Source organism: Pieris napi, chromosome 23 (assembly GCF_905475465.1).
Source record: "Pieris napi chromosome 23, ilPieNapi1.2, whole genome shotgun sequence".
In the NCBI taxonomy this organism is placed as follows: Eukaryota; Metazoa; Arthropoda; class Insecta; order Lepidoptera; family Pieridae; genus Pieris; species Pieris napi.
This window is the reverse complement of record NC_062256.1, coordinates 7,083,165-7,109,945: the sequence shown is the minus strand read 5'-3', so window position 1 is coordinate 7,109,945 and position 26,781 is coordinate 7,083,165. Positions and strand designations below refer to the sequence as shown.

General features: G+C 34.1%; 2 protein-coding genes across 2 annotated transcripts; one reads left to right on the top strand and one right to left on the bottom strand.

Annotated features, from left to right (window-relative positions):
- The first annotated feature begins 949 nt into the window (after nucleotides 1–949).
- On the top strand, nucleotides 950–25,125 carry LOC125061350 (insulin-like growth factor I, adult form). Its single transcript, XM_047666742.1, has 5 exons — nucleotides 950–1,104; nucleotides 18,775–18,949; nucleotides 21,816–21,930; nucleotides 22,294–22,504; nucleotides 23,741–25,125. The coding sequence occupies exons 2-5, from the start codon at nucleotides 18,784–18,786 to the stop codon at nucleotides 23,876–23,878; spliced, it is 630 nt and encodes a 209-aa protein (XP_047522698.1). The 5' UTR covers nucleotides 950–1,104; nucleotides 18,775–18,783; the 3' UTR covers nucleotides 23,879–25,125.
- Nucleotides 25,115–26,756, bottom strand: LOC125061349. The gene is made up of 3 exons (XM_047666741.1): nucleotides 26,414–26,756; nucleotides 25,843–26,071; nucleotides 25,115–25,492 (listed from the first exon to the last, which is right to left on the bottom strand). The coding sequence occupies exons 1-3, from the start codon at nucleotides 26,662–26,664 to the stop codon at nucleotides 25,313–25,315; spliced, it is 660 nt and encodes a 219-aa protein (XP_047522697.1). The 5' UTR covers nucleotides 26,665–26,756; the 3' UTR covers nucleotides 25,115–25,312.
- Between the last annotated feature and the right edge of the window lie 25 nt (nucleotides 26,757–26,781).

The following is a 26,781-nucleotide window of genomic DNA, read 5'->3' as shown; positions in this document are numbered from 1 at the left end:
CTTGAGTCTGGCTAGTGAACTTTTTCGCTGCGGGATTTATGAATGCTAAACGAAATATCAGTGTCATGTTCAATCATGATAAGTTATAATTGAACTGCTAAAAGAGTGGTTATCGTCCGAGTTCTTTATACTAGTCGTATATTTGACAATAGTAAAGCGTACGACTCGTTTATTTTACTTGCCGACGTCTGTTCGTATATAAGCCTTTTTAAAAATTTAAAAAGTTGATATATCACTACATAGTATAACATTAAGTTGCTGGCGCCATTGTACGCTTAGGTCTCTAAATCAGGCTATTTTTATGTATTATGTATTGCGTATATTATATATGATCATAGATACTTTTAGGAAGAAGACCAGCTTTAAACTTGTACCTTGTGGAGCTGTATACGTTGTATCCAAAAACCCAGCTTTGGATGCTAATATGGCGTTTTCTTCCACATGACTACTGAAAAGACTACTTTCTATATGCCAACTCCAAGTATAGGCTTAGGCTGTGTGAAGTACTAACTGCCTTGAAATTTAGGAGGATTAGGATATTTAGCTGAAAGAAGACTTTATTTAATTTTGAAAAGTATTACTGCATTCAATGATTTTCTAAGTAATACTTTTCAAAATAAAATAAAGTCTTTCAGCAAAATGTCCTAGCTACGATATTTAAGATACTTTTCCCTTGATGTCCGATAGTCTTGGGACACCCTGTATATACGGAATTACAATTTTAAAACTTTAAATTATTAATACCACTCAAAGTAAACCTAGAAGCTTTTAAAATATATCCACATCTAAAGTTATCATTTTATACTGTTATATCTGCTTCGTCCCATAATACATGCCATTCGAGATGTTATCAGTAGTGTTAATGCCTTCTTTGCAAGCGTAAACAGTGTAGTGAAAAAAAGTTATCAGTGTAGTAAGGATTTTAGTAAAGGCAGGCGGAGCGCGGGGCGTGGCGGGCCGCCCATCGTCTTTTAAAAGCGAGTGCTGCGCGTGCGCTGGCTACAGCGTGACCACTGACCGGCGCCGGAGCACGAGCGCGTACGGTGCGACACGACTGCGAACACAACAGTGCGATCAGCAGCACGGAGACGGAAAAAATATCAGGTATGTTCCTGTATCATTTATATTACGAAAGCGAGTTCTTTTTTTGAATGTTTTTTTTTTTAATCTTGACACGTTAAATTGTTTTTATAAAGCAGAAAAATTTAATCTAAAAAATACTGCAAAATTGGTTTTAGTCTACGATGTGTTAATTTTTGAAAATCGAATGATGAAAGTGCGATTCAGTGCATTTAATTTTTTCAAACTTATTTACAATAATCAGAACATTAAATATTCATAAAAACGTGTTAAAAATAAACATTCAGCTAAAAATCCGCTTCTTGTAATTATATGATCTAGGTCAATTATTTGATTGGCTTCAAACGTTTTGCACATATTTTCTAGAACCGCTTTTCTAGAGAAAACTCCAATTAAATTAATCAATACATAATTAGCAACTGTTTACTAAGAATATTTCTGATAAGAAGTTCAAAACTTTGTAATATATAATAATAATTGTTATGTTCATTAAAAACTAAAACGGCGCGTACACAGAAACAGGTGTACGGAATATATATTTTACATCCAACGAACCGGTCCCATTTCCAAACACATTAATAAACAGCAGTGTATGTAGAAAGTCGAAAACTAAATTCGTATGAAAATTCGTCGACACGAACTGTCATTTTCATACAAATTAAGTACTGCTACTGTTAAGGCATCCTGACTAAAGGTTAGACAGATCAACTTTGACCGACAAATTAATCTCTTGTTTTATATTCGTTTTATAAACTAATGTTAATTGGTATTTTGTTTATATGCGGTTACAGCACACTAACATGCGCGCGTGGGATATTATTTTATTACCGAGTTATTTTAAAGTAATCTTCTAAGATATTTATTAAAATTATGTGTAAATATAACAAAACATTCGAACCAGTAACTTCAATTAATCAAAGAAACGAGCTCTTAATAAAAAAAGTAACAAATTAATTAAAACCATGTTTTTACTATTTTGATGGAACACCATAACATTACAAAAACGGTTCTCTTTTATTAGCTGACTCTAATAACAATAGACTTTGGTGTCTGGGGGGCATTGGGGGTCACCCCCAAACGTTAATTTGATATACAAATATCGTAGTTGGTCTAGTGGCTGAGGTGATAGGTTCGATCCCCGACTGTGCTCCAATGATCTTTCTTTCTGTGTGCGCATTTAACATTTGCTGTTTGAAGTAGTAAGTAAAACATCGTGAGGAAACCGGCTTGCCTCAGACCCAAAATGTGGACAGCGTGTATCTGGCACAGGAGGCTGATCACCTACTTGCCTATTAGATTGACAAATGATCATAGAACAGATATGAGGCCCTGACCTAAAAGGTTGTAGCGCCACTGATTTTTTTTCATACAAAAATAAAGAAATAAATAAAATAAAATAAAAATAGCCTTTATTCGAGTACACTATAACTACAGTAAGTCCATGCCTTTTAAGTTTTACACTTGTACTCAATCTCCGATGGAGTGAAGGCCTCCTCCAGATTCTTCCACTTATCCCTATCTGATGCGACAATTTTCCAGTTTTTTCCCGCTATCCCTTTTATATCATCTTCCCAAGTTTTCGGTGGGCATCCTCTCTTTCTTCTTCCCACTGGGCCTTTCCAAGTAAGGGTCTTTTTGACCCATCTGCCATCACAAAGGCGGCCAATGTGACCGGCCCATTTCCATTTTAGCCTTTTTGTATAAGTTACAACATCTTTTATTTTTAAAATAAAGAAATAATAAGTTTTAAAGTCGACCACCGTTTTTTATATCACGACCTATTCTCAGACCTTGCAAATGTATGAAAAAATCGTCAAGCCGTTCCTCAAAATAAAGGACGGCTTTACAGTGTTACAATATAATATTAGAGTAAATTGAAGTCGTATACCAAAGGGACGCACACGTCTTTATTACCCATTCAAGTCGATCATAAAAGGTAGCAATAAGAACGGCATGCTGGAATACTCACATAAAACATTCTCAGAAACTCTCTTCACAAATACAGCAACATAGCAGAGGTTTTACTATACACTATTCGTAATATCGAATAGTTATCGTAATAGAAACTTTACGTTTTTGTATAGTATTAGCTAAGCGAAAGCATATTCATACTCGAACAGATTCTAAATTCTCTCTTCTGAGCGTCGTGGTTAGCAAGGAAACAACTAAAGCAGACAATTTGTTTCCACCGGTTTCTGTCCAGGACCTCTTTTATTACAGCCTTGCGATTCTGTAACTCACTTTTCGAACTCTCACAGCGGTTTTCGCAGTAGCGGTCGCGCTCAAATCGTAAAGCAGTTATTTTACGATTTGGCATTCTGATAAGGAGGGAGCTTGTAGTCTATTGTTTTGAGTTTTGAGGACAATGAGTCTTTCACATCGGTCCATCTAGTTGGTAAACACTAAACAGCCACGCGATCTTTTGCCTTCCGTGTTACAAACCACGATCAGTTATCAGTTAGCCGAATATATTTAGATTCTTAATTACTTTAATTAAAAATGGCCTTGCCATATATCGTGCTTGCACAGTCCAAGAGTCAATCCGTTTTAGAAAATGAGGAACAATAGTGTCTAGACTAATCGATCTTAAAACCTACAAAAATTTGAATGTCCTTACCGAAATTAGTATATTGAATACTTAAGGAATTTATAGTTTGGTTTACGGTTTGAATTAACCGCAAAATAGTTATAATGAAATATAAACAGTGTCATAAAAAATTAATTAATGATAATGCAAATATAAGTAAACAAGTAATCTGCGAGAGCAAAAATAATTTGAACTTTGCGAGGTCAACTTTTAAATTGGGGTCACAGCGTTCGTACCTATAAATACGACGGCCGTATTTTCTAACTATGAATGTCACGTGACGTCAAATTCGTGTATTAGAACACTGTGCCAGTGGTTAAGCGTGTGATTCGTACATTTGAGGTCGGGCACTCAAACTTCGGCTATACCAAAGAAGTTTTCTTACTTCATTTGTTCAACCAGTCTGTAGCACAGATTGACAAAGACGTTGCGCTTCTGATATGTCACACTATCGACATCTTTATATGTTCGAAGAGTGAGTACACAGTAGCGATCTAATGTATTTAATATTTTTGAAGTGAAACTTCTTTTGGAACTCTTGGGGTTGGAAAAAAATTTAGTGTAACATTTCTTCGTTACGCGTCACATTTTTCCGTTACGCGCCATCTTTTGAAGTGAAACTTCTTTATCGACGTATGGGAGAAATTTTGTAGCAGGTTACGCGCCATGTTGCTTTTTGAAGTCAAACTTCTTTATCGACGTTGGAAAAAAATTTACACACATTTGTCACATTTTTCGGTTACGCGCCATCTTTTTCCCCTTTTGTCCCTACCACGGTTAATCCGAAGAGATTCGAAGCCATTAGTAACAAAAATATATAATAACGATAACAATGATAGTAATACTAATAATTCTATTACAATTAATGAAATTCTGTAATTAATTCTGTTTTTCGTGACTTTATCGTACTGGCTTGGTACTGTAAGGATAGTTTGTTTTAGTGCATAAATAAAGCTAACTAAACCAGCTCGTTCTAGACGGTAAAATCAATGAGTCAGATACAAAAGCTTCTAGAAACAATTTCAATATGTGACGGGACAAACATCATACGTTCTTATATCAAATCTCATTTAACTTTTGTGCACTTTTACTCACAAAAAATTTACTTCAGTCAGCTGACGCGACCTTGCTCATATTGCAACTCATGCTCTGGTAATTAGAGAATACGGAACTGATTATCCAATCATACAAAACGCATCAATACAAATTACGTGAAGACAACGAGTCAAACAACTTTTAATTTAATATAAAAAAGTACTGTTCTTTGCAATTTGCTTGGATTTGATTTGAAGTTTATTACATCAGTACAATTTCTATGGATGGTTGCTGGCCTAGTGCGTTGGTTCGATTCCCGGCTATGCAATAAACTATCTAAATAAACTATCTAGTGTGCTTTTAACACGCACGATGAAAGAAAACATCGTGAGGATACCGGCATGCTCCCATAAAATCGACGGCGTGTACACAGATAGAGCTGATCGCGCAAAAAAAACAAATGATCAAGATACAGATACAGAAATCTGAGGCCCAGACAGTTTCGTCGTAACGACCACAGTCCCAAGTATTTATAATCTATAAATCTATTATAGTTAAATACTTTATCCTTGTTTACGGTCATAGACTGTACCTGACATAAGCCAGTGACCGCCGAACGCCAATTGGGATAGCCGACGATATGACCCTCACAAATGATCCTTGTCGTTACGATTTGCCACCGGTTGCTATGGAAATAATATTAATATAAACAAATGACAGTATTACTTTTATGGTTAACATCTCGTAGCCAAAGATCCAGAACCAGATCTAATCCGTAATTTGATGTTTTTATATTCTTAAAACCCGGCAACGCACTTGCGAGCCCTGTACCAATGTGCATATAACATCAGCTGGCTCATCTCCTATCCATTTATACGAAAAAATATCACAGTTCAGTCTCAGAAAACTCCAAAACATTGTATGATCAAAGATGGCGGGCGGCATCACTTAACATCATCATCCCCCCTCCCCGTTTGCCCCCAGCAAAAAAAAAACAACAGTTAGTCTCATAAAACACCAAAGCATTGTTCAAAGGGGGGTGATATCACAAACATCAGATGAATATCCTGCCCGTTTTCCCCCATTTTATATAAAAAAAAGGGTGTGTGTACAAAGTACACATGTCAGAAGTGAAACTTCAGTGGCAAACTAATCTTGAAGTGTTGTTCATATTTATACAAATCTAAAAGTTTAGATTTCCGATACTTAGAGGGACGGAAAAAGGAAGATATGTTAGGAATTCAATGAATTTAATTGTCATTAAAATATTAAGTATCGAATAATAAATAATAAATTATAAATAATGTGACGGTAAAAAATTTTCCAACGCCGATAAAGAAGTTTGACTTCAAAAAGGAACATGGCGCGTAACCGAAAAACGTGACGTAACGAAAAAATGTTACACTAAATTTTTTTCCAACCCCGATAAAGAAGTTTCACTTCAAAAAACAACATTGTAGTCTAATAAAACTCAAAAGCATTCATCAAAGATGTATCGTGAACGTCTATAAATGTCTCAGGCTAATGCTGGCAATGGAGATAATCGCTTAAACAGTCGGGCATAATCCCCGTTGATTGCTATTTACCGACTCCAATGACCTACAACTGTAACAGACCACCCAAAGTATGCGATTCTTCAAACTCATTGGCTTATGAAGCGGAGTTTAAGATAAAAGTTATATATGATACATCTCTTTATTCATGTATTGTTAGAACACAAGACGACTCATTGGTCTAGTGGTTAGTACCCCTGACTGCGAATCCATGGGTACCGGGTTCGATCCCCGGCTGAGACGAACATCGATGTGATGAGCATTTGGTGTTGTGCTTGGGTCTTGGGTGTTTAAATATGTATTTATATGTCTATCTATCTATAATATGCATGAATATCCGTTGCCTTATCCTTCACCAGCTTAGCATGGGACTAGGTCAATTGGTGTGATTGTCTTTAAAAAAGAATCATTAATCCTAATCAAGTGCCCTTATATAACTTTTTAGTTTAACTCGGTTTAAGTTAATGTACTAAATGCCACATATTATTTGCAATCGGCACCTGAGACATATTCTACACTTTACTTTGACATATTATCCTATGTTATGTCTAGTTAGGGTAGAGGACATCACAGTGACCCCTGAACTATGAACCGTATAGAATTACTTAATTATAATTAAATTAAACTCCATGTGTAAGTTTTCATTTAATTCAATATTTTTCTAATTGACTTTTCAGTTCTTTACTTGTGTAAGCTTCATATATTCAGTAGTGGGCTGATTAAATTAAAAAATTGGTTGTTTGTAAAGTAGGTTTACGATCGAGATGTTTACGTGATAACGTCTTATTGGTGATATAAGTTTTTGGAAAGTAAGGAATTAATGAAGATAACAATTTTTTCAAATTTTAAATTACATCTATCGTTTTATTCACACTTTTGATGATAAATTTCGGGTGTAAAATGACAAGTTTACTTATTCGACTATGATATACATTTTTCTTCATACATTCACGGAATGACTGGCAGCGCTCGAGATGAGACGGGAGATCGGTCCGTCTCTCTCTCGTTATACCTGCGATCGCGCTCGTGAGGTTTTGGTGTGACACAAGTTTCTGAACATGTCACCCGACTAAAACGATTTTAAAGACGTTATCACGTCAAAAAAAAACATTCTTAAGTGCCTGCATAATCCTCAATGTTAAGCTAATTTTTAAATAGGTACTGGTAAAAACTAACCTTTGTTGGATGTGTAATATTATTGTATTTTTTGTAAAGTTTATATGTAAAATGTATGATGAAGGAAGTACTTTATTATAAATAAATACAATAATATTATGAAGAGAAAATATTGACGCTACCCAGCCAAAAGTATTAAAAACGCCGGATTACAATTTCTGTGCCTATGTGCTGCAAATCTATTTGACATCTCGATTAACAAGAACGACCTACGAACGATTCAAAATAAATACGCGCCAAAAAAACCTTCTTCGAAGTTTAAAATAGCGTAATAAGAATCTTTTTTTTTCCTTTATGGCTCTGGCACGGTTTGTGCAATAAGAATCTTGTAAATGCAACAAAATCACTATGATATAAAACCTGCTTTGTATAAAAACAAAGTTTCAACATGTAGAGTTACAACGTCTAGTCTACGAAAGAAGCCGCGATTCATGTTATTATCTAATCAAGTACAGCCGCACTGAGGCACGGATGTGATAGGTGTTATGTATCCTAGGGTTCACAACGATTTCGCTATATTTTACTGGTCATTTTATAATCCTGATGAGGGCTAATGTTAAAAATGTTTACATGACACATGGTCATGTTGTAAATCTCGTCTCTGTATACCCTTTGGCATATGAGTAATCCGTACATAATTGGACGGGTCACATTGGCTCACGTGATTAAGATATCATTATGATTATTAAAGTTGACTCTGGGTTCTCACTGCAAACTTATAATTTTTTTGTTATGCTGCGTTAAAATTACTGTGCTTGTACGTGTTTTATTAAAGTTTCATTGAATTGTTGTCTCTTCGAATATTCGAAATATAGAGCCACTATATTTCATATATTTCTATATTAAGAAACAAGACATTATAGTAGTTGATGAATACTTTGAGAATATTTGAATATTACCGAAAAGGGGCTACATTTGTGTTAGCATGGGTACGTAAAACTTGAAAGCATTACCAAGCGATGCTGTCATGTAGCTGGTAACATATAATATATAAAATTCTCGTGTCGCGTGTTTGTGGTTAAACTCCTCCGAAACGGCTCGACAGATTCTCATGAAATTTTGTGTGCATATTCAGTTAGTCTGAGAATCGGACAACATCTATTTTTCATCACCCTAAATTGTAAGGGTAGTTTAAAAAATTTTTTTTTAATTTTTAGACAAAACTTTTTGTTTTTATTTTTTTATGATACATCATGCCAAAATACATACAACCCCTAATTTTCACCCCTCTACAATCAACCCCTATTTTTATTATAAATGATATACATGGCAAAACGACGTTTGCCCGGTCAGCTAGTATTTATCATAATAACGGAATGATATGAAACATTAACATACAAACATACCAATTAGCGATAACAAAGTCCATATAAAATATTGTCTTAAATCGATACAAGGGCGAACAAACTAAAAAAGAATGATAGCCCTAAATTCAAGATAATCGCCGGTTGTATGCGCATGCGTCTTGCAATTCACATGTAAACGATTGTCCGGAACGTACTTACTACTCAATCTTCACATGATCGGTTGTATTTACAACTGTGCCAATAAACTGGGTGCAGTTAATATAAGCGTGGTAATTCAATGAACACTATTTGTATAGAATTTGTTTTAGATTAGTTTATAAGCGAGGCGATTATATAATTCTTCGTACGTCAGGTCGTATAGCCAGACGCAGGTAATCTCTTTAGCGTTTTAATTAGTATAGCATTTTATTTTATTGTTCGTGTAATAAAAAGTAAAAATAATATCTCAATTTATTGATTTAATGAAGTTTACCACATAAGGGATCGTTTAAGTATTACGTAACGCATTTTGGAGATTATTGACCCCCCCCCATGAACTCGCCGTAACGTTTTTCAGTACCCAAGTACTGTATCCAAGTCTAGTAAAACGTTTCGTGACCACCTAGTGACTCTTTAGTTACTATTATGTGGTGTAAGTAGAAAATAATATTAACAATAACGCGTAATTCTTTTCCCGCCTCGCATCGTAACGTTTTACAAAAGGCCCCCCCCCAAAATTCGTTACGTAATACTTGAACGCTCCCTAATACATAATACTAGTTACAAGCTCTTTTATATAAAATATATGACAATTTTGGTAAACAAATATAACAAAAAAATAGAATAAAAATTACTATTATTTAAAGCATCACGTTGAAGGAACCATACTAACACTAATATAAAACACTTGAGAAATACATGCGTCAACAAGCCTTTGATACAACTATTGTTACTTTTCTCATGCTATTGAAGGGGCATTGGCAATAGGACGATTGAACAACTCGTTTTCGTATATCACTTTGAAAAATGCTCCTACTTGAATTAAAAGTTAAAATTATAAGAGTTTTAAGTGTTTATATTACTATTACTTAGGTAACATCAATCTTCACTTCACGTATATCAATCACGAAGATTCAACCCTAAAAAAATACACACTTTCACATCATCACACAACACACGCCGAATTAGGTATTACTTCGTTAAATGTGTTTAACAATATTCATTTCGTAAATGTTTCAATATGTATTCCATCTTTGGCTATATCTTTAGTATAATTGTTTTTTTGTTATACAGTGTAAACTCTTTATAACGATTTTTTTTATTGAGAGTTTTCGTTATATTGAGACAAGAGAAAAAAAATTAACCAATTTCTAATTTTACTACTATAAATAGGTAAATTATTCTAAGCACTTATATTTTGTTAACTATGCCTGACGTGTTTTGTGTTAATTAACAAATTAACAAAGGCGAGACGGCTGTTTATGACAGGTGTCATTCTTAGAAATTTCAGCACCTCAAAAGGTTATTCTTCTAAGCTGATTATAAAAACAATTACACTTAAGTATGTTGTTGATGTCTAAATATGAAAATATTTCTTCGTAATAGAGGGTTGCTGTTGCGTTATTAAGAGTTTATTAATAGAGGATATATTGCGGTATAAAGCGTTTGTCGTTATATCGAATAACGTTATATCGAGTTTACACTGTGTATAATTTGCTGTAGGTTAACGAAACAATTAAAACCTCACCGCTTTTTGCGCTTAGCTAAGTTTTGCGATTCATTTTTATTTATACATACATTTTATGACTCAGCCATAGTTAGCTTTATGAGGTTATAAAGTTATTAATAAACAACTTTATTGTCTAATGAATGTTGGAGGCTCGGTTTGTTATGACTGCTTGCTGTTTGAAACGACAGGAAAAGTGCTTGTATAAACGTAGTAAACAGAAAGGTAAACGACCTATGTACCATATTTTATCATCAGCTGCCCTGCGATTCTGTAACTCACTTTTCGAACTCACACAGCGGTTTTCGCATCGCGGCGGTCGCTCTCAAATCAGTCGTGAAGCAGTCATTTTATGATTTGGCATTCTGAAAAGGTGGGAGCTTGTAGTTTATTGTTTATCTAGCTGTGTGAGTTCGAAAAGTGAGTTACAGAATCGCAAGGCTGTTTATATGTATTTTTGATATGGTTAAGGTACGGTTTTTTGTATGTTTTCTAGATAGTTCCCCGACTATGTATGTTGGAGGTTTTAAGTAACTTACGTAAATGGAATTGGTAAACCGGATGATTAAATACTATAACCTATTTCTTTAAACAACTTTTTCTTTTAATTCGGGTCGGTTAGAGGAATAATAAAGTATATTTCGAGTCAATCATTGAAAAATCGGAATCGGTTTAAATAATACTCATGAGTATTTCAAGATCATTAATATTTTTAAAAAGTTGGGTCTATAAAACTGTTTGGCTAGGAATTGAATCCAGAGATGTACGTTATTTTTGCTAACAACTAAGACGCGTTGGTAAGGTCTTAAAACCTTCGATATGTCAAATAAGATGAGAAACATTAAAAAAAAATCGGTTGTCTGTAAAGTCGGTTTACTGACGATAGTTGAACGTGACAACGTCACGAATCGCTCACTCAAGTAGGAGAGAGACAGATGTCGAACGCTGAAGAGCGCGGAGTCCGATTGTGCCTCTCTGTCGCTTCGCGCTCCCGCTTGCACTTCAAGCCTTAAATGGAACGCCTCAGAGCGAGGTAACGCCGCATGAGTCATGTGTTTTCGTGCGTGCAGCCGGCTCCATCGAATTATAAGACGTTGTCACGTCAAACAATCATAACAATAAAGGTAGTTTTTATGTTATTGCAACGAAATGTTCAATGATTACTATAATGTGATATAATATTGCTCTCCACAAGCCATGGACCACGTAGTACACGTACCACAACTATAAAGCGTGCCATAACAATCGTACTTGATTATGCATATTATGTGAAATGAAATGGCGGCACAGTAGAATCTGTCTCGCTAATCTGTGGCAAGCGGAAGCAAATAAACGTTGTTTAAAATTCAAAATTGGAACAAAAGTATAACGTGATAAATAATGGCGGGCGAGTTGTCAATTGAATTATGGAATTTTCTAGAGATAAAATATACGTATGACAAGTTTAAATACGCCTGAGGGCGATTAATAAAAAAGTGCGAGTGTACAAAGTACACATGTCAGAAGTGAAACTTCTTTGTAAATTAATTGTTACTAAGGTAAAAGCCCCAATAGATGATCATGTACCAGTATATGATCACTCCATGTATTTGTATATCTATATACACACCGTTTACACAGTGTATACGTACTAATGATAATAAAAATAAAAATCTGGGTTTAGTGCACAAGACGTTATGCGACAGAATTTCCATCTAAAGTTCTCATATGTAACTACTAAACCAATATATCAACCAATAGCGTGTATTTTTTCTCGACCTCCCTAACTCTCTCTCTCAATCTTTCCCTCTATAGCTCTCTCCCACCTCTCGCTCCATGGCACTGTGCGTGATGCGACGTTCGCTCTATCTCACTCTCTCGATCTTTCTCACTTGCTTGCTCCCTACTCCCCCTCCATGGCTATTTGACTTGGCTTAGGGAATATGTTAGGTTGTATTCAAATAATTTCAAAAAAGATTGCAAAACTGCAAAGTCTCAATATTTAAGTTCAAAAATAAAAAATAGCATGGATAAAGTAAAAGCTACCTGGAAAATAATAAATGAAGAATCAGGTAAAACGTCTGACAAACGAACTGATTATATGTTAAAAGTTAAAGGGAAGTTAAAAAAATCTGACCCAGAGGTAGCTTCTTCTTTTGAAGAGTTCTTTACAAATGTACCACTAAATACGACCAAGTCCCTAGATTCTTCACCTGCTGCTGCGATCTCATTGCTAGAAAAATGTGTACCTGAATGTAATATTAAATTTCAGTTTAAACATATAACTTGTAATGATATCGTTAAAACTTTTAAGCTTATTAATTTAAAAAAAAGTAAAGATATATGGGGTATGTCAACAGTCATTTTAAATTCCGTTATTAATGTAATAAGCTCTGAATTGTCTATAATTTTTAACAGCTGTATCGATTGTGGAGTCTTTCCGGACGAAATGAAATTAAGTAAGATTACACCGTTGTTCAAGGCAGGTAGTGAGTCTGATCCGTCAAACTTCAGACCTGTTTCCGTGCTCCCTGCGTTGAGCAAAGTTTTTGAAAAGATAATGCTAGACCAGCTTTCTTTACATTTTAATAAAAATAAACTCTTACATAATAAACAGTATGGTTTCACTAAGGGTCGCTCCACAATCGATGCCGGTGTGAAGTTGATTTCGGACATATTTAACGCCTGGGAAGAATCATATGATGGAGTCGGCGTCTTTTGTGACCTGTCAAAGGCCTTTGACTGTGTTCATCCTGATATACTCGTTGGAAAGCTTCAACACTATGGCGTTGATGGCAAAGCTTCCAGCCTGATGAATTCATATTTAAAGGGAAGGATCCAAAGAGTTCATGTCAATGGAGTCACCTCTCCGGGTTCGCAGGTATCAATGGGCGTCCCCCAAGGATCGATTCTCGGGCCTTTCTTATTTCTGATTTACATAAATGACCTCCCATTCTTTGTCAACGAAGTTCATGAGATGGTATTGTTTGCTGATGACACTTCACTTCTATTTAAAGTGAATAGGAATAACGTATTATTGGACGATGTAAACAATTCTATCTCTCGTATAGTTAACTGGTTTAATGTAAATAACTTATTGCTTAATGAGAATAAAACAAAATGTATTAGATTTACAACTACTAGCGTAAAGCGAGATATTGGTAACCTGAAAATTAAGGACAGTGAACTAAACTTTGTTGACAAAACTGTTTTTCTAGGCATAACAATAGATAGTAAACTCCAATGGGGCCCACACATAGAGACTCTTTCGAATAGGCTGAGCTCTGCAGCATATGCAGTAAAGAAAATCCGACAGTTTACTGATGAGGACACGGCTAAAATTGTGTATCATAGCTACTTTCATAGCGTTATGTCGTACGGCATTTTATTGTGGGGTGCTGCTGCAGAGGTTCAATCCATATTTGTGCTGCAGAAGCGGGCTGTTCGGGGTATTTGTTGTGTTTCTCCGAGGGAGTCGGTACGGAATAAGTTTAAGGAATTAAATATTATGACACTATCTGGTCAATATATTCTTGAAGCCTTGTTGTATGTCCAAAAAAATATAAACGATTTTAAAACAAATGGTGACTTTCACCAGTATAATACGCGAAATAGAACTAATTTGAGTGTACGACCAACCAGGCTCCAAAAGATAAATCACTCCTTATATGGAAATTGTATTCGTTTTTACAACAAACTCCCAAGCGCAATTAGAGAATTATCACTAAATAAATTCAAAGTCCTCGTTAAACGAAAATTAATCAACAAAGCTTTTTATAAATTTGAGGACTACTTAAATGATCCTAATCCTTGGGATTGAATTGCTCCAGTTCAAACAATTTGTATGACAATACTTGGCGATTAAAAAGAGTGGCGGAAAGTTTCTTGCCAGTTCTTCTTACCCGCTCTACGCCCTTGACTTGCGAACTGGTAGTAAATGTAAATTTACGATTAATTTAACTTGACTATTCAAAAGTGTACTTAGTTACCTACTTGAATAAAGATATTTTGAGTTTGAGTTTGAGTTTGAGTTTGCTTCATGCTACGCACTTTCTCACTCTCTCTCAATCGGTCTCAATCGCTCTCTCCCTTTTCTTCGACAAAAATGCTGCACATCTTCGTGACGCTAATATTATTGAAGTGAAACTTCTTTATCGGGGTTGGAAAAAAATTTAGTGTAACATTTTTTCGTTACGCGTCACATTTTTCCGTTACGCGCCATCTTTTGAAGTGAAACTTCTTATCCGACGTATGGGAGAAATTTTGTAGCAGGTTACGCGCCATGTTGCTTTTTGAAGTCAAACTTCTTTATCGGCGTTGGAAAAAAATTTACACACATTTGTCACATTTTTCGGTTACGCGCCATCTTTTTCTTGTCCCTACCACGGTTGATCCGAAGAGATTCGAAGCCATTAGTAACAAAAATATATAATAACGATAACAATGATAGTAATACTAATAATTCTATTACACTTAATGAAATTTTGTAATAATCTTAATACTACATAGTAGTACAGTAATAAGTTAAAATGAAATAATTGTATTTGTATTCATGTCTATGACAATAAAAGCCTTTTGTTAAACTTTATCTAATTTAACTAATTTCTGTAAAGTTGCATATAGTAGATCATTTTTCGAAAAATAAGGTCATAAAGAAGTTTCACTACTTACGTGTGTACACCACGCACACGCACACATTTTTTATTATTGCGTTTCATCCGTAAAAATTTCGTGCGCCTAAAGAAGTTTCACATCAAAAATATGAGCATTTTCCACCTTATAAACCCAGTTGATCCTTCACGCATCGAAACGGCGGTCCTCTTAATACATAAGGCCATTTTAGTTTAAGTGAATTATAAAACAAGGCTTCGTCATTCATAAAAATGCAAATCAGCGTCTTCCTTTCCGTAAGTGCCATTCTAAGAATAGGGTGCAGTGGGTGGGTGCAGTATGTGTGGTCATTGTATCATAAAACTAAACGTGGGACTAATCACTTGGTTAATTCAATTCGACGACTCATTGGTCTAGTGGTTAGTAAACCTGACTGCGAATCCATGGGTCCCGGGCTCGATCCCCGGCTGAGACTAACATCGATGTGATGAGCATTTGGTGTTGTGCTTAGGTCTTGGGTGTTTAAATATGTATTTATATGTCTATCTATAATATGTATGTATATCCGTTGCCTAGTACCCATAACACAAGCTTCACCAGCTTAGCATGGGACTAGGTCAATAGGTGTGAATTGTCTTTAAAAAAAAAATTGTTTCCAACCGTATACAAATTCGTAGCGTCTTTTTAAAGTAAAGTAAAGTAAAATTAAAAAAAACATTTAATCATGTAGGTAACATAATGTACACTTATGACTTGTCAGTAAAGAAATACATATTCATGCTTCTAATTTTACATTTACTGCCAGTTCTCAATTCAACGGCGTAGAACGGAAGAGAAGAACTGGCAATAAACTCTCCGCCACTCTTGAAGTTTTGAACTTTCGTTAGGATTTTTGACGAATTAACGTTAAAATTATTGAAATTAAAACCGTCCAGTTATAAATATCGACTTACAATAATTTATGTTATTTGTGATTAAATATTACAGAAGATTGTAAGTCAAGATACATTGATTATTATGCGACCACACAACTATCAAATTTAAATAACAGTATCAAATAAGATTGTCACTGGTTACATTTGCTCGTAGTGAAGGAAACCGCTTTAGATCTAAAAAGCCGCCACCTACTTGCCTATTAGAAAAAACTTATCACCAAACATTATAGTACCAAACAGGTAAAGAAATCTGACCAAACCTAAGGGTTGTAGCACCACACGTTTTTGTAAATAAATAAACAGAAAGCAATGTCATGTACAATGTACATTCTGTAGTTTTAGAAATATTCTACGACTTCTATAATAAAAAGCTAAAACGTTTTTGAGTCACTCATCTGAATCTTATATTAACAAACTCAAATTCAAAATAACTTTACTCATATAGGTAACCAAGTACACTTTTGAACGTCAACATAAAAGTTGTTAAATTGATTCTAAATTTAAATTTACTACCAACGATGAACTGGCAAGAAACTTTCCGCTACTCTTTTTGATCGCCAAGTTTTGAGTCATACAAATTGTCTGTAAGGCAGCCATAAATATTTGAACTGGAGCAAATCAATCCCAAGGATTAGGATCATTTAAATAATCGTCAAATTTATCGAAATATTTATTGATTTATTTACGTTTAACAAACGATACTGGTTACGTAAAATATAATGGTTTTATTTATCCACATCTTAGAGACATATGTTATACAGAACGAAATATTTAAGTATACTCGTATATATATGTATGTATATACTAATTTATTACTCTAAGATGCAGCCAGTCCGGCCATCTCCTCTTACTTTTTCCATGATGTTTCCATGGGGTTTTTCGTGAAATATATCTTAATATAATAATTATTATGAAATGATTCTCTGTAGTATATTATCATTAGTATTTATGTTTGTTAACAAAGTCGAATTAAGGTCAGATGACCAGACCAAACGTAATTCGATCATCGATCGGTCTGAAGTATTGTTATAGATTAACTTAAGAAACAATATCTTGCGCGTATTTCAATACGCATCTCAGGTCGCAAACTAGTCTTTAGGAAGCATACTATCAAATCAAATAATATAATAATATTCTTAGTTATTACATTATATTTTTTAAGATTTTTAAGTTCTGTAATTTGTATAATATGCAAGTGATGTACCGATGTTATAATCTTCGATCGAACCAAACCACTTTTGTACTCAAAACGAGGTTAGAGATGGGTTTTGGAGAGTTTAATGAAAAATATTATAAAGAAAATTGATAAAGATACTTCGCTATCTCTCTCTCTCTCTTTATCTCCCAGATGTCGTTGAGAATAACATTAATCTTTCGTTTTAAATAAAGGATTGCTAAAAGTTTCATGAAACAATAGAGGAGTGTTGGTTTCAGCGTGTGACTCTCATTACTGAGGTCGTGGGTTCGAACCCTGAAGGAAACTGGCATTTTGACCCAAAAAGCCGACGTGGTACAGAAGGCTAATCACCGTTCTATTTGCCTTTTAGAAAAATCAAATGATCACGAAACAAATACAGAAATCTGAGGCCCAAACCTAAAGGTTTTTCTTAATGTAATAGGAGGCAAACGGGCAGGAGGCTCACCTGTTAAGTGATACCGCCGCCCATGGACACTTACAATGCCAGAAGGCTCGCAAGTGCGTTGCCGGCCTTTCAAGAATTGGTACGCTCTTTTTTGAAGGACCCTAACTTGTAGCACTACTGATTTTTAATAGTTCATGACATTTATGGCCATTAACGTTGAGTGGTCAAGTTGGTGTCAAGTTTCATTTTAATGTGAAAATTTCAACTCGTCATTGCATAACATCAAGGAAATGAAAAATGCGTAAAGCATCCCTTGTTTAATACTGGGTGGCGCCGGTGTCATGTTACACTTACCCTTTGTATAAAAGCGTTTGCTACTTCTAATATGAACATTCGTAAGCTCCGATTACAGTCACGAAGACTGAATACATTATCACATTAAAAAAAACCTATTTAAAAATTGTAAGTAAAAATATTTCAACATTATAAAAACAATTAAAAACTACTAAAGGCCGATTTACATTATCTTAGTGTTTAGGAGAGTGCTTTAGGATAGTACTTTAGTTGAAACATGTAAACGCTTCTTGCTTTAGTAAACGCTACGCTAAAGAACTTGCCTTTCAAGTACTAAAGCACTCTCCTAAACACTAAGATAATGTAAATCGGCCCTTATATAAAGTTATTTTCTAGATTTGTAGATAGTGAAAACATTGTGTTTGCGACTGTTTAAGTGCCACGTCGGGAAACGTTTACGAATAAAATCTAATATATAAAATTCTCGTGTCGCGGTGTTTCTAGTTAAACTCCTCCGAAACGGCTCGACCGATTCTCATGAAATTTTGTGTGCATTTTGGGTATGTATGAGAATCGGACAACATCTATTTTTCATCCCCCTAAATGTTATATAATATTTTTTGTTTATTTTTAGATTTTTTTTTCTGTTTTTCTGATACAGCATTAAAAAATACATACAACCCCTAACTTTCACCTCTCTACGATCAACCCCTATTTTCTTATTATAAATGATATAAAAGGCAAAACGACGTTTGCCCGGTCAGCTAGTTTTAATATAAATATTAAAATAATACAAAATTGTTTCCTCATATGGTTCGATTACGACAGAAACAAAACTTGTTATGACATTGTTGTCGTGCTCGGTCGCTCACTAGAAGCCCTTTAAAATCGTAATTAATTTCCACTTCACAAAATCTATTCGTTTTCAGTTATCCAAGATGTCCGTGGTAAAGTCGGCACATTTGGCCGTGATCACAGTATTCTTGCTGGTGGATACATGTTATTCAGCGCCACCCGCTTTCAAATTGTGCGGCAGACAACTTGTGGAGACCATGGAAGGTCTATGCAAAGAGTACAATAGCCCTCCTTGGGATGTACCTACAGGTAAGAAATTTTGTCAATATATCTTTTATACTGTGTGTCGATGTGCTAATTTTTATGACGAGAGGTAACAGAAAAAGAGTAATAAGAATTACGTTATTTAATGTGTTCTAAGGTGATCTTATGAGTAAGAGAATGAGATTCAGTCGAAACTACCACAAAATTAAACATATACAAAATACAAATAATTAATATTGGTTCAAAATTTGGTTCGCAATAAATTTTACTTTGTCAACTACAGATTTTTCCTAAATAAAAATTACATCTAATTTTATTATTTAAAAAAAGGTCTGCCGGGGATTACTATTACTAAATCTAGAAACAAACACAATATGCTTTGTACTTCATAACTATAAATAACAAAATACTATTAACAAAAAACAATATTGTAAAATTTCAACAGTGAAAACTGTATTTGAAAGTTACGTGATGTATCTCGTAGCAGGCTCTTTGGGTAAACTAAAACTTAGCTAAGTATGACTTCAATATGTCAAAAACTATCAGATTTTGTCATACGGGAGTTACAGTTTGCAAGACTCTGAAGGGTCACCACTTTGAACCAATCCAATAACAATCGTAGCAACTTTTTTTAAGAGGGGAAATTTTTGGTAGTGTGGGACTGAGCCGGAAGACGGATACCTGAACTAATATTCCTTTACCCCATCTATTTATTTATTTATTACAGAAATACATTATCCTTACAGACTATGCCATACGATAATGTCGATAAAAATAAAATATAATAATGTACGTAATAATATTAAATACATAATATACACAATATCGCTACTGTGAATTCTGAATTCTGAGTTCACTCTGCGAACATATAAATATGTTGATAGTGTCGGAGACAGCATTCAGACTGGTTCTTGCCCTTGGTAAATCGCATACATCCAGTATAGTAGCCACAAGCAAAGCCTTATGCCTTGCGATCGAGGTCGAAGCCCCTGAGGGTGCACCTCTCTCTAACCGCAAACCGGTAGTCGGTAAAACTATGGCAAATCGCTTAAAAAAATTACGGTATATCAAGCAGAACAAATTGAATACTGTTATTTCAAATGAACAAGTACTTTAATGTTTTCGACAAATGCTTTTAGCATTTTTACAAATACTGGTGATATTCAAAATCTAGAAACAGTGCTAAGTTTACTTTCATATGTCGGAAACGTATTGAATTTTGACAGACAGGGTATTTAGTCAAGATTAGTAGTATATATGAGTAGGAGTCGAAAACTAAATTTGTATGAAACTTTATCGACACAAACTGTCATTTACGCTTGTCTGTCATGTTCTGTCACTATGTTCGCGCTAAGTCTCGTTACTTAATGTCACCCTAAAATTTACCCTTTTTGGTTATATTTTATTCGTCCTATTCGGGAAAACTAGTACCCTTTTTTTTATGGCTCTGGCACGGTTTGTGCATTAGCCAGCGTCAAGTATAAGATTTTTATAATTCGTGCTTTTTGCCTTAGAAATTCGACCATGTCCTCCATGTACGGTTTATCCATTCGCCCGGTACCGCACAACCCTCCCAAAGGCCGAAAACAAATTTAAATTAAATTAAAACTTGCCCTCGAACCGGGAATCGAACCCGGTACCCCTCACCTAGCTGCCACTTAATAAGACCGCTAGGCTATGAGGCCCCTCTAGTACTCTTTAAAGAGAGCAAAATTACGAAGAGAATGTTAGCAAGAGCCAATTATCCGCTTGGTAACAGTATCTCTTATCATTACGCAAAAGATAAGGTTATGAGTTCAATAAGGGCAGGGCTTTCTAGACATGAGAATAGATGTAAACATTAACACATTGCATTGTCTGCGACTTTGACGTGAGACTGATTGGTATAAAAATAAACGATATCAATAAAGTATTTTAATTACCTAATAATCTATCTTATATATAGTCTGTACTGCAGTTATAAATAGCATTGATAACTGTTATTATTTGTTTATTGACACTATTTTTGATTAAGGAAATAAAAAAAACATGGCAACTCATTTAAAGTTCCAGAGTCAACCGAACTTCTTTTGTTTATTACCAAATTATTTTCGCTTGTTGATCTGTGAACTGGACCACAAATATTTATATTTAGATCCGTATTGGTAAAGAATTAATTACTTAACATGAAGGCAACGTGTGTTTAATAAAAATTATATAATTATTTATATTAGTTTTTATCTCTTAATCGCGACCTCTTGATTGTTTACAACTTAATATAGGAAAAACAAGCTTAACGCCTCCCTATTAATATTATTATCAATCACGAAACAGTTTCGTGCTATGTTATATAAACCAAGGACATCTTGGGAGCGTAACATCGTGGGAATTTCCATTCAGCATAAAACAATAAAAAACACTTGTGTCTACTGTATTCGCACACAATGGCCATTCGAAATTCAAAATTGACCATAGCTATTAGAATGGGAAAAGTCATAATTTAAATTGTGCAATTAAGTATGGCAAGTCTGAAAGGCGCCGATTTAATGTGAATCATAATATCAGAATCAGAGATTCAATGGGTGTTGAAGTCAACAGTTCTAATATAAAAAATAATTTAATGTGTATAATAATGAATAAAACTGTAGGTACCCTAATTTTATATAAAAAGGGACTTCCTTTAAGTAAGATAATAGTCTGAAATAAGACCATCCGATAAAAATTAATTCCTCATATATCCAAAGTTATCCGTTACTAGGCGAGGCGATGATTCGAAGCCAACAAAAACGATAATAAAATAATCGGTTTACATATCACTTTTCAAGCGTCATCTTACCACAGGCTCAAAACGTATTGTACCAAGAAGAAACGTCAAAATCGAGTGTTAAATACAGACAACAAAGACGTTAACTTATTAAAAAAATATTTTCAGTAATTGAACAACCTACAGGCGCAGTCAGACGGAAAAGGCAAATGGGTATAGCGGATCGATGTTGCGTCTCGTCTTGTCGGGCAGCTGAGCTTCTACAATACTGCTCCGTAATAAAGTAAGTCTCTTTTTGTTATAAGAACAAAGATCTGGATAGAATTAAGCACGCAAAACGTAAAATCAGTACATATATTTAATTCAAAATAAACGAAGTTATCGTATGGTTATCCGATATATTTTCTTAAGTTTATTAATGACAAACAAAATTACTTAAAAGGATGCGTAATAAATAATCTTTTATCGTTCTCTGTGCAAATATATTTTATTACATAATAAATATGTTTATTAATTAATATAATTATTTTAGTAGATATAATTGTTCTTTCCTTCACCTTAAATAACATAGTAATTAGAAATTTCTAACTTATTCTATTTTTTTTTAGGCCAAACGTTCTTCTAAGTTAATTCCTGATATCCACAGATTAGAGTCACCACTGGAGCTGACGGATGAGCACTTGATCGAGGATCGCTCCGCTGAGGCTTCGAGTGGCGTGCCAGCAGCCGTGGTAGCGAAGGAGTCATCAGAGCGGCGCTCGGTACGAGGTCGCAGTCGCGGGTACGCAAAGCGAGGCCGCTGTTCGTGTCGGCGCAAACGCGCGGGCCGACGACGTTCCTTGCTCATGGGTAACATGGTGTGTCTCATCTTTGCCGTACACTTGTTCTCTTTAGAAACTGCTGGCACTGATATAAATATACAGTTTTAATAATACTTATTGCCAAAAAGTTCTTATAAGGCTTTTAAATAGGTATACAGAATTATGATAACTGACTGCGTATGGTACCTTTGCACGTATAGCTCTGCCGTATGTGGGTCGATTTAATTGAAACAAATGATTCGCCTTTACCCAAGATAGTTTTCAGGATATTAACTGAAGTATTTAAAGAAATTCGCGACGTCATGTGGCAATTATTCACTTTCTTACATATCAGTGATTGCAGTTGTAGTATATCGTATTAATTTATTATGTTTTAAAGATTATTTTACTTTACAGTCTTATTCATAAACAAATATTAAAATAATTCTATTTTTAAAAATTTTCAAAGTGAATTGGAGGCATACAATTAATGAATAAGGCGGTAAGACTTACATAATGGTTTTGACATTTGACATAATAAACAATGTAAGCCAAAGAGAACAAGTATTCGGCTACTAACACTCATACTAATGCTTGGGTATGTTAACTAACAGTTTCATGTAACCAACTGCATTCATCTTTCTGTTCTTGATTTATATTGGATAAATGTGAGAACTTACTCTATAGTCCAGAGATCTAAGTGCGATAATTCTCTTAAATTCCAAAATCGAATAATCATTTAAGGCAGTGATCAACTTAAGCTTGTCTGTGGAATGCCATAGTCTATCTGTCAGGCGGTCTGATCAAGATTTTGACAGAGGGTTTAAAACAAACTTTTTAGCAGACAACCGCAAATTTCTGTACACTTAAAAATTACGCAGTCAAGGTCAGCGAGGCTTCTTATATTCCTTTACTCCGTTGTACTGGCGTAGGCCGTAGACCAAGGCATATAGAGTACGTTCGCGTACAGACTTATTCCTAAACCATAAAATGACATTTTGGAATACAAATGACAAATGGGAATACTCCTTGCACGCACTGATAAAATTCCTTAGAAATATAAAACGGGAGGTCATTAAGCTTTCATTACAAATCATAAACCATTATTTATGTAGGAAATGCTCAGCTTCAATTATTTTAATTTATGTTATCAATAGGATTGTTGACATGGCACAAAAAGTTTATTTTTACTCGTTATCCATTTGGCGGGTCATTGATAAATTTTACCTCGACCTCTCGAACTCTATATTCAAACATTTTTAGCATTGATATGTTATCATTTGTTTATTTCAGAAACTCGAAAGGAATGCCGCGCGCGCTGCTCCCGTGGTAGGCACCGTCTCGCCCCTACTGACTTGGGGAAGAACTTTAAACACTGATTTACCGTCAGCAGAAAGAGACCGCTATGCATATATTGCGGTGTATTCGTAAAATATTCGAACAATAATGAACTTTTTGATGACTACAGCCCCTAGTCTGGTACGACCAATCAGTATATTAGCCTAAAAATTTGTAGATAAATACAACGTAAAATAGCCAATGAATTAGGTTCCCTTATTGACGAGATTACATCAATACCTAAACAAGGGTGATCTTAAAAATTGTTGCGTTCCATTCTACGTATTTAAATTTTTATCCGTTACACGTAATGACGTGATCTCTATGGTTTCATTCATGATATTATTTTCAATTTTCACCACGCAATTAATTAACCTTAACAATGATCGTTAAAAGTTTGACACTTCTTTGCCTTTGGCGGTCAGCAATCAGCACCAATTGTATTTCAAAGTAGTTAGAGCAAAATACAGGTTGTATGAAAAGAAATGGTGTAATACCTTTACAATAGCAGACTTGGGGCCGTCTATCTACTTGTATTATCGATGCCATAATAAATCTATTTCTGAAACTTTCAGCAAACTAGGTTATTAGATAATAACGTGTGCATGTAGTACGTAGAAAAATCTAGGATTTATAAGTTATTGTAGCTTGAAAACAAGTTCCTTCCTAGAAATGTGTTCAAGTATTAATTAATCTAAAATTTAAGATAATCAAATTATGATAATCCTGATAGTAAACTACGAACTAGACTTACACCATTATTTGAAGTAAGTACAACATAGCCATATACACAATCCGGAGATCCTACTTTCGATTCCCGGGCTTGTTTCGGATTTGGCAGTGGCTAGCACTAACTTAGCTGGGAAAAAGGAGACGTAGTAAGACCACAGTAATAACAGCAAATATAACTTTTATTTTTGTTCAATCCGGCAAACTCAACAATGTTTAGTCTAGTTCAGTCAAATCAGATAGATTATATTGTACTTTTGAAATGTTCATTAGATAGGCGATTTACGTACATAAAAACATGCCACACGCTCATAATATAAGAATAATAATGTAAATATTCATAAATGCATTGTAATAACTCTAAAACTATGTAACACCTACCACATAAGATTCAAAGATCTCTTAAGCATCTGTGATAATCCAATTGATAAAGTAATTCATTAACTTATGAACTTTTAGTAATATCATGTTTTTAGATTAACATGTCTCTGTGTTTGCGTCGCATGTCCGGGTATAATGATATGTATATTTGAGGTGACTGATTAAACAAATTCTGTTTTTACATAAATTCTTTTTCTTCCCAGTTCAAATCAAATAAAATTTTAAATTTTTTTGCTTATTTTATTTAAATTAAACCTAATAAAATAAATAATCTTACAATATTTACATCAATTCTTCACTATCACATGGTTTTCTAGTTTTCTTTAATTCAATATCTGTATCCTTGGTTTTATTAAACATGTATTTACTCAAAATTAAATATTTTGCCAGTAAAATACCACCAATAACCACAGCTAGTCATGCAGCAGTACCATCACTCTCATTTTTATTGGAACTTGAGTCATTATTTGATGATTTCTGATTTGATAATTTTCTTAAAGGTAGCACTTGAAACCTGAGAGAACTGCCTTTTTGTCTCTTTTGAACTAGATTACCATTTGATTGAAGGTTTTTTTCAATTGTTGAGTATATTTTGTCCTGGAAGTTATTCAAAAAGATAAAGTTATTATATATAATTAATTAAGAGGTTATATTATCAATCTTTAGTTACTTTCACACCACATTTAATAGCTGCTTGGATCTAAGACTTGTGACAGAAAATTTAGTTCTCAACAAGATGCCAAGTTAGTAATTATTAAATTCTATTTATAGCGTCTTTAAAAAGTAAAGACTGTTTTATGAGTATGATTAGTTATCTTGTGAATTGTGAAATCTTAAAAAGTAAACTAAAGAGCAACGCTTATTCACTGTGAGATTAGAAAAACACAAAAGCACCCCTGTACAGTAAAATGATCAAAAAAATATTATTATATTTTAATAATACTTACATAGTTTAAGTTTGTTTCGTTTTCCTCTCCAGATATCACAACTCTTACTTCAAATTGTTTTTCTAGCAATTTCCCAATTTTCTTAATTCTAGTCATCAAGTCATGTTCTGCTATTCGTGATGAGAGTGTTAAAAGTTTATTTCCTTTAATAAAATTATTCTCTTTGGCTTGTTGTTTCTGTTTCCTTTTAGATATTTCTTCCTCATGATACTCAGCATTTGTCATCAATCTGAAAATAAAGGGACATTCTGTTTTTTCATCTTTATATTTTAGGCTTAAGGTAAAATGTACAATTCTTATTCCTGTATGCGATAAGGTATATAATTATACAGTGCAGAATAACATTAAAAAAAACATCCATATTATATATACAGGTATCCTGTATACTGGGTGTAATTCCAAATGAAAACTTATTTCTAATTTTCAATTTACCAAAGTATTTCCTATCATAACACCTAATAAATATATGACAATGTGTGACACTGAATAAAAATATATGATTAAAAAAAGAACCAAGCCTCAATATTATCTATTTAATTGAAAAATTTTACTAAGTAATTTAAGGTCTTACTTATACACAGGTCTCCGTGTTTTAGCATCTTCATCCTGAATTTTGACTAATTTTAATTCTCTTCTAGTGGAAATATTTTGAGCACTTTTGAGGTCGGTTATGCTTACCGAATCATCAGTTCCAATAAGAGTAATTCTAGCCTCAAAAACCTTTTTCTTCGGAATATCTTTACCACCAGCAGATATTTTCATAGTAATAGGTCGACAATCAAGGAACTTTGTTATTCGTGTTAGCGTTAAAAAAGATATCATTTCGATATTTTTTTTATTCAAATTACAATTTAGTCAAATTAAATTTAAAATCCAAAACACAGTTTATTAATTACTTGACAAATGACAATTGACAACGTCTCTAATCACTATTTCAAC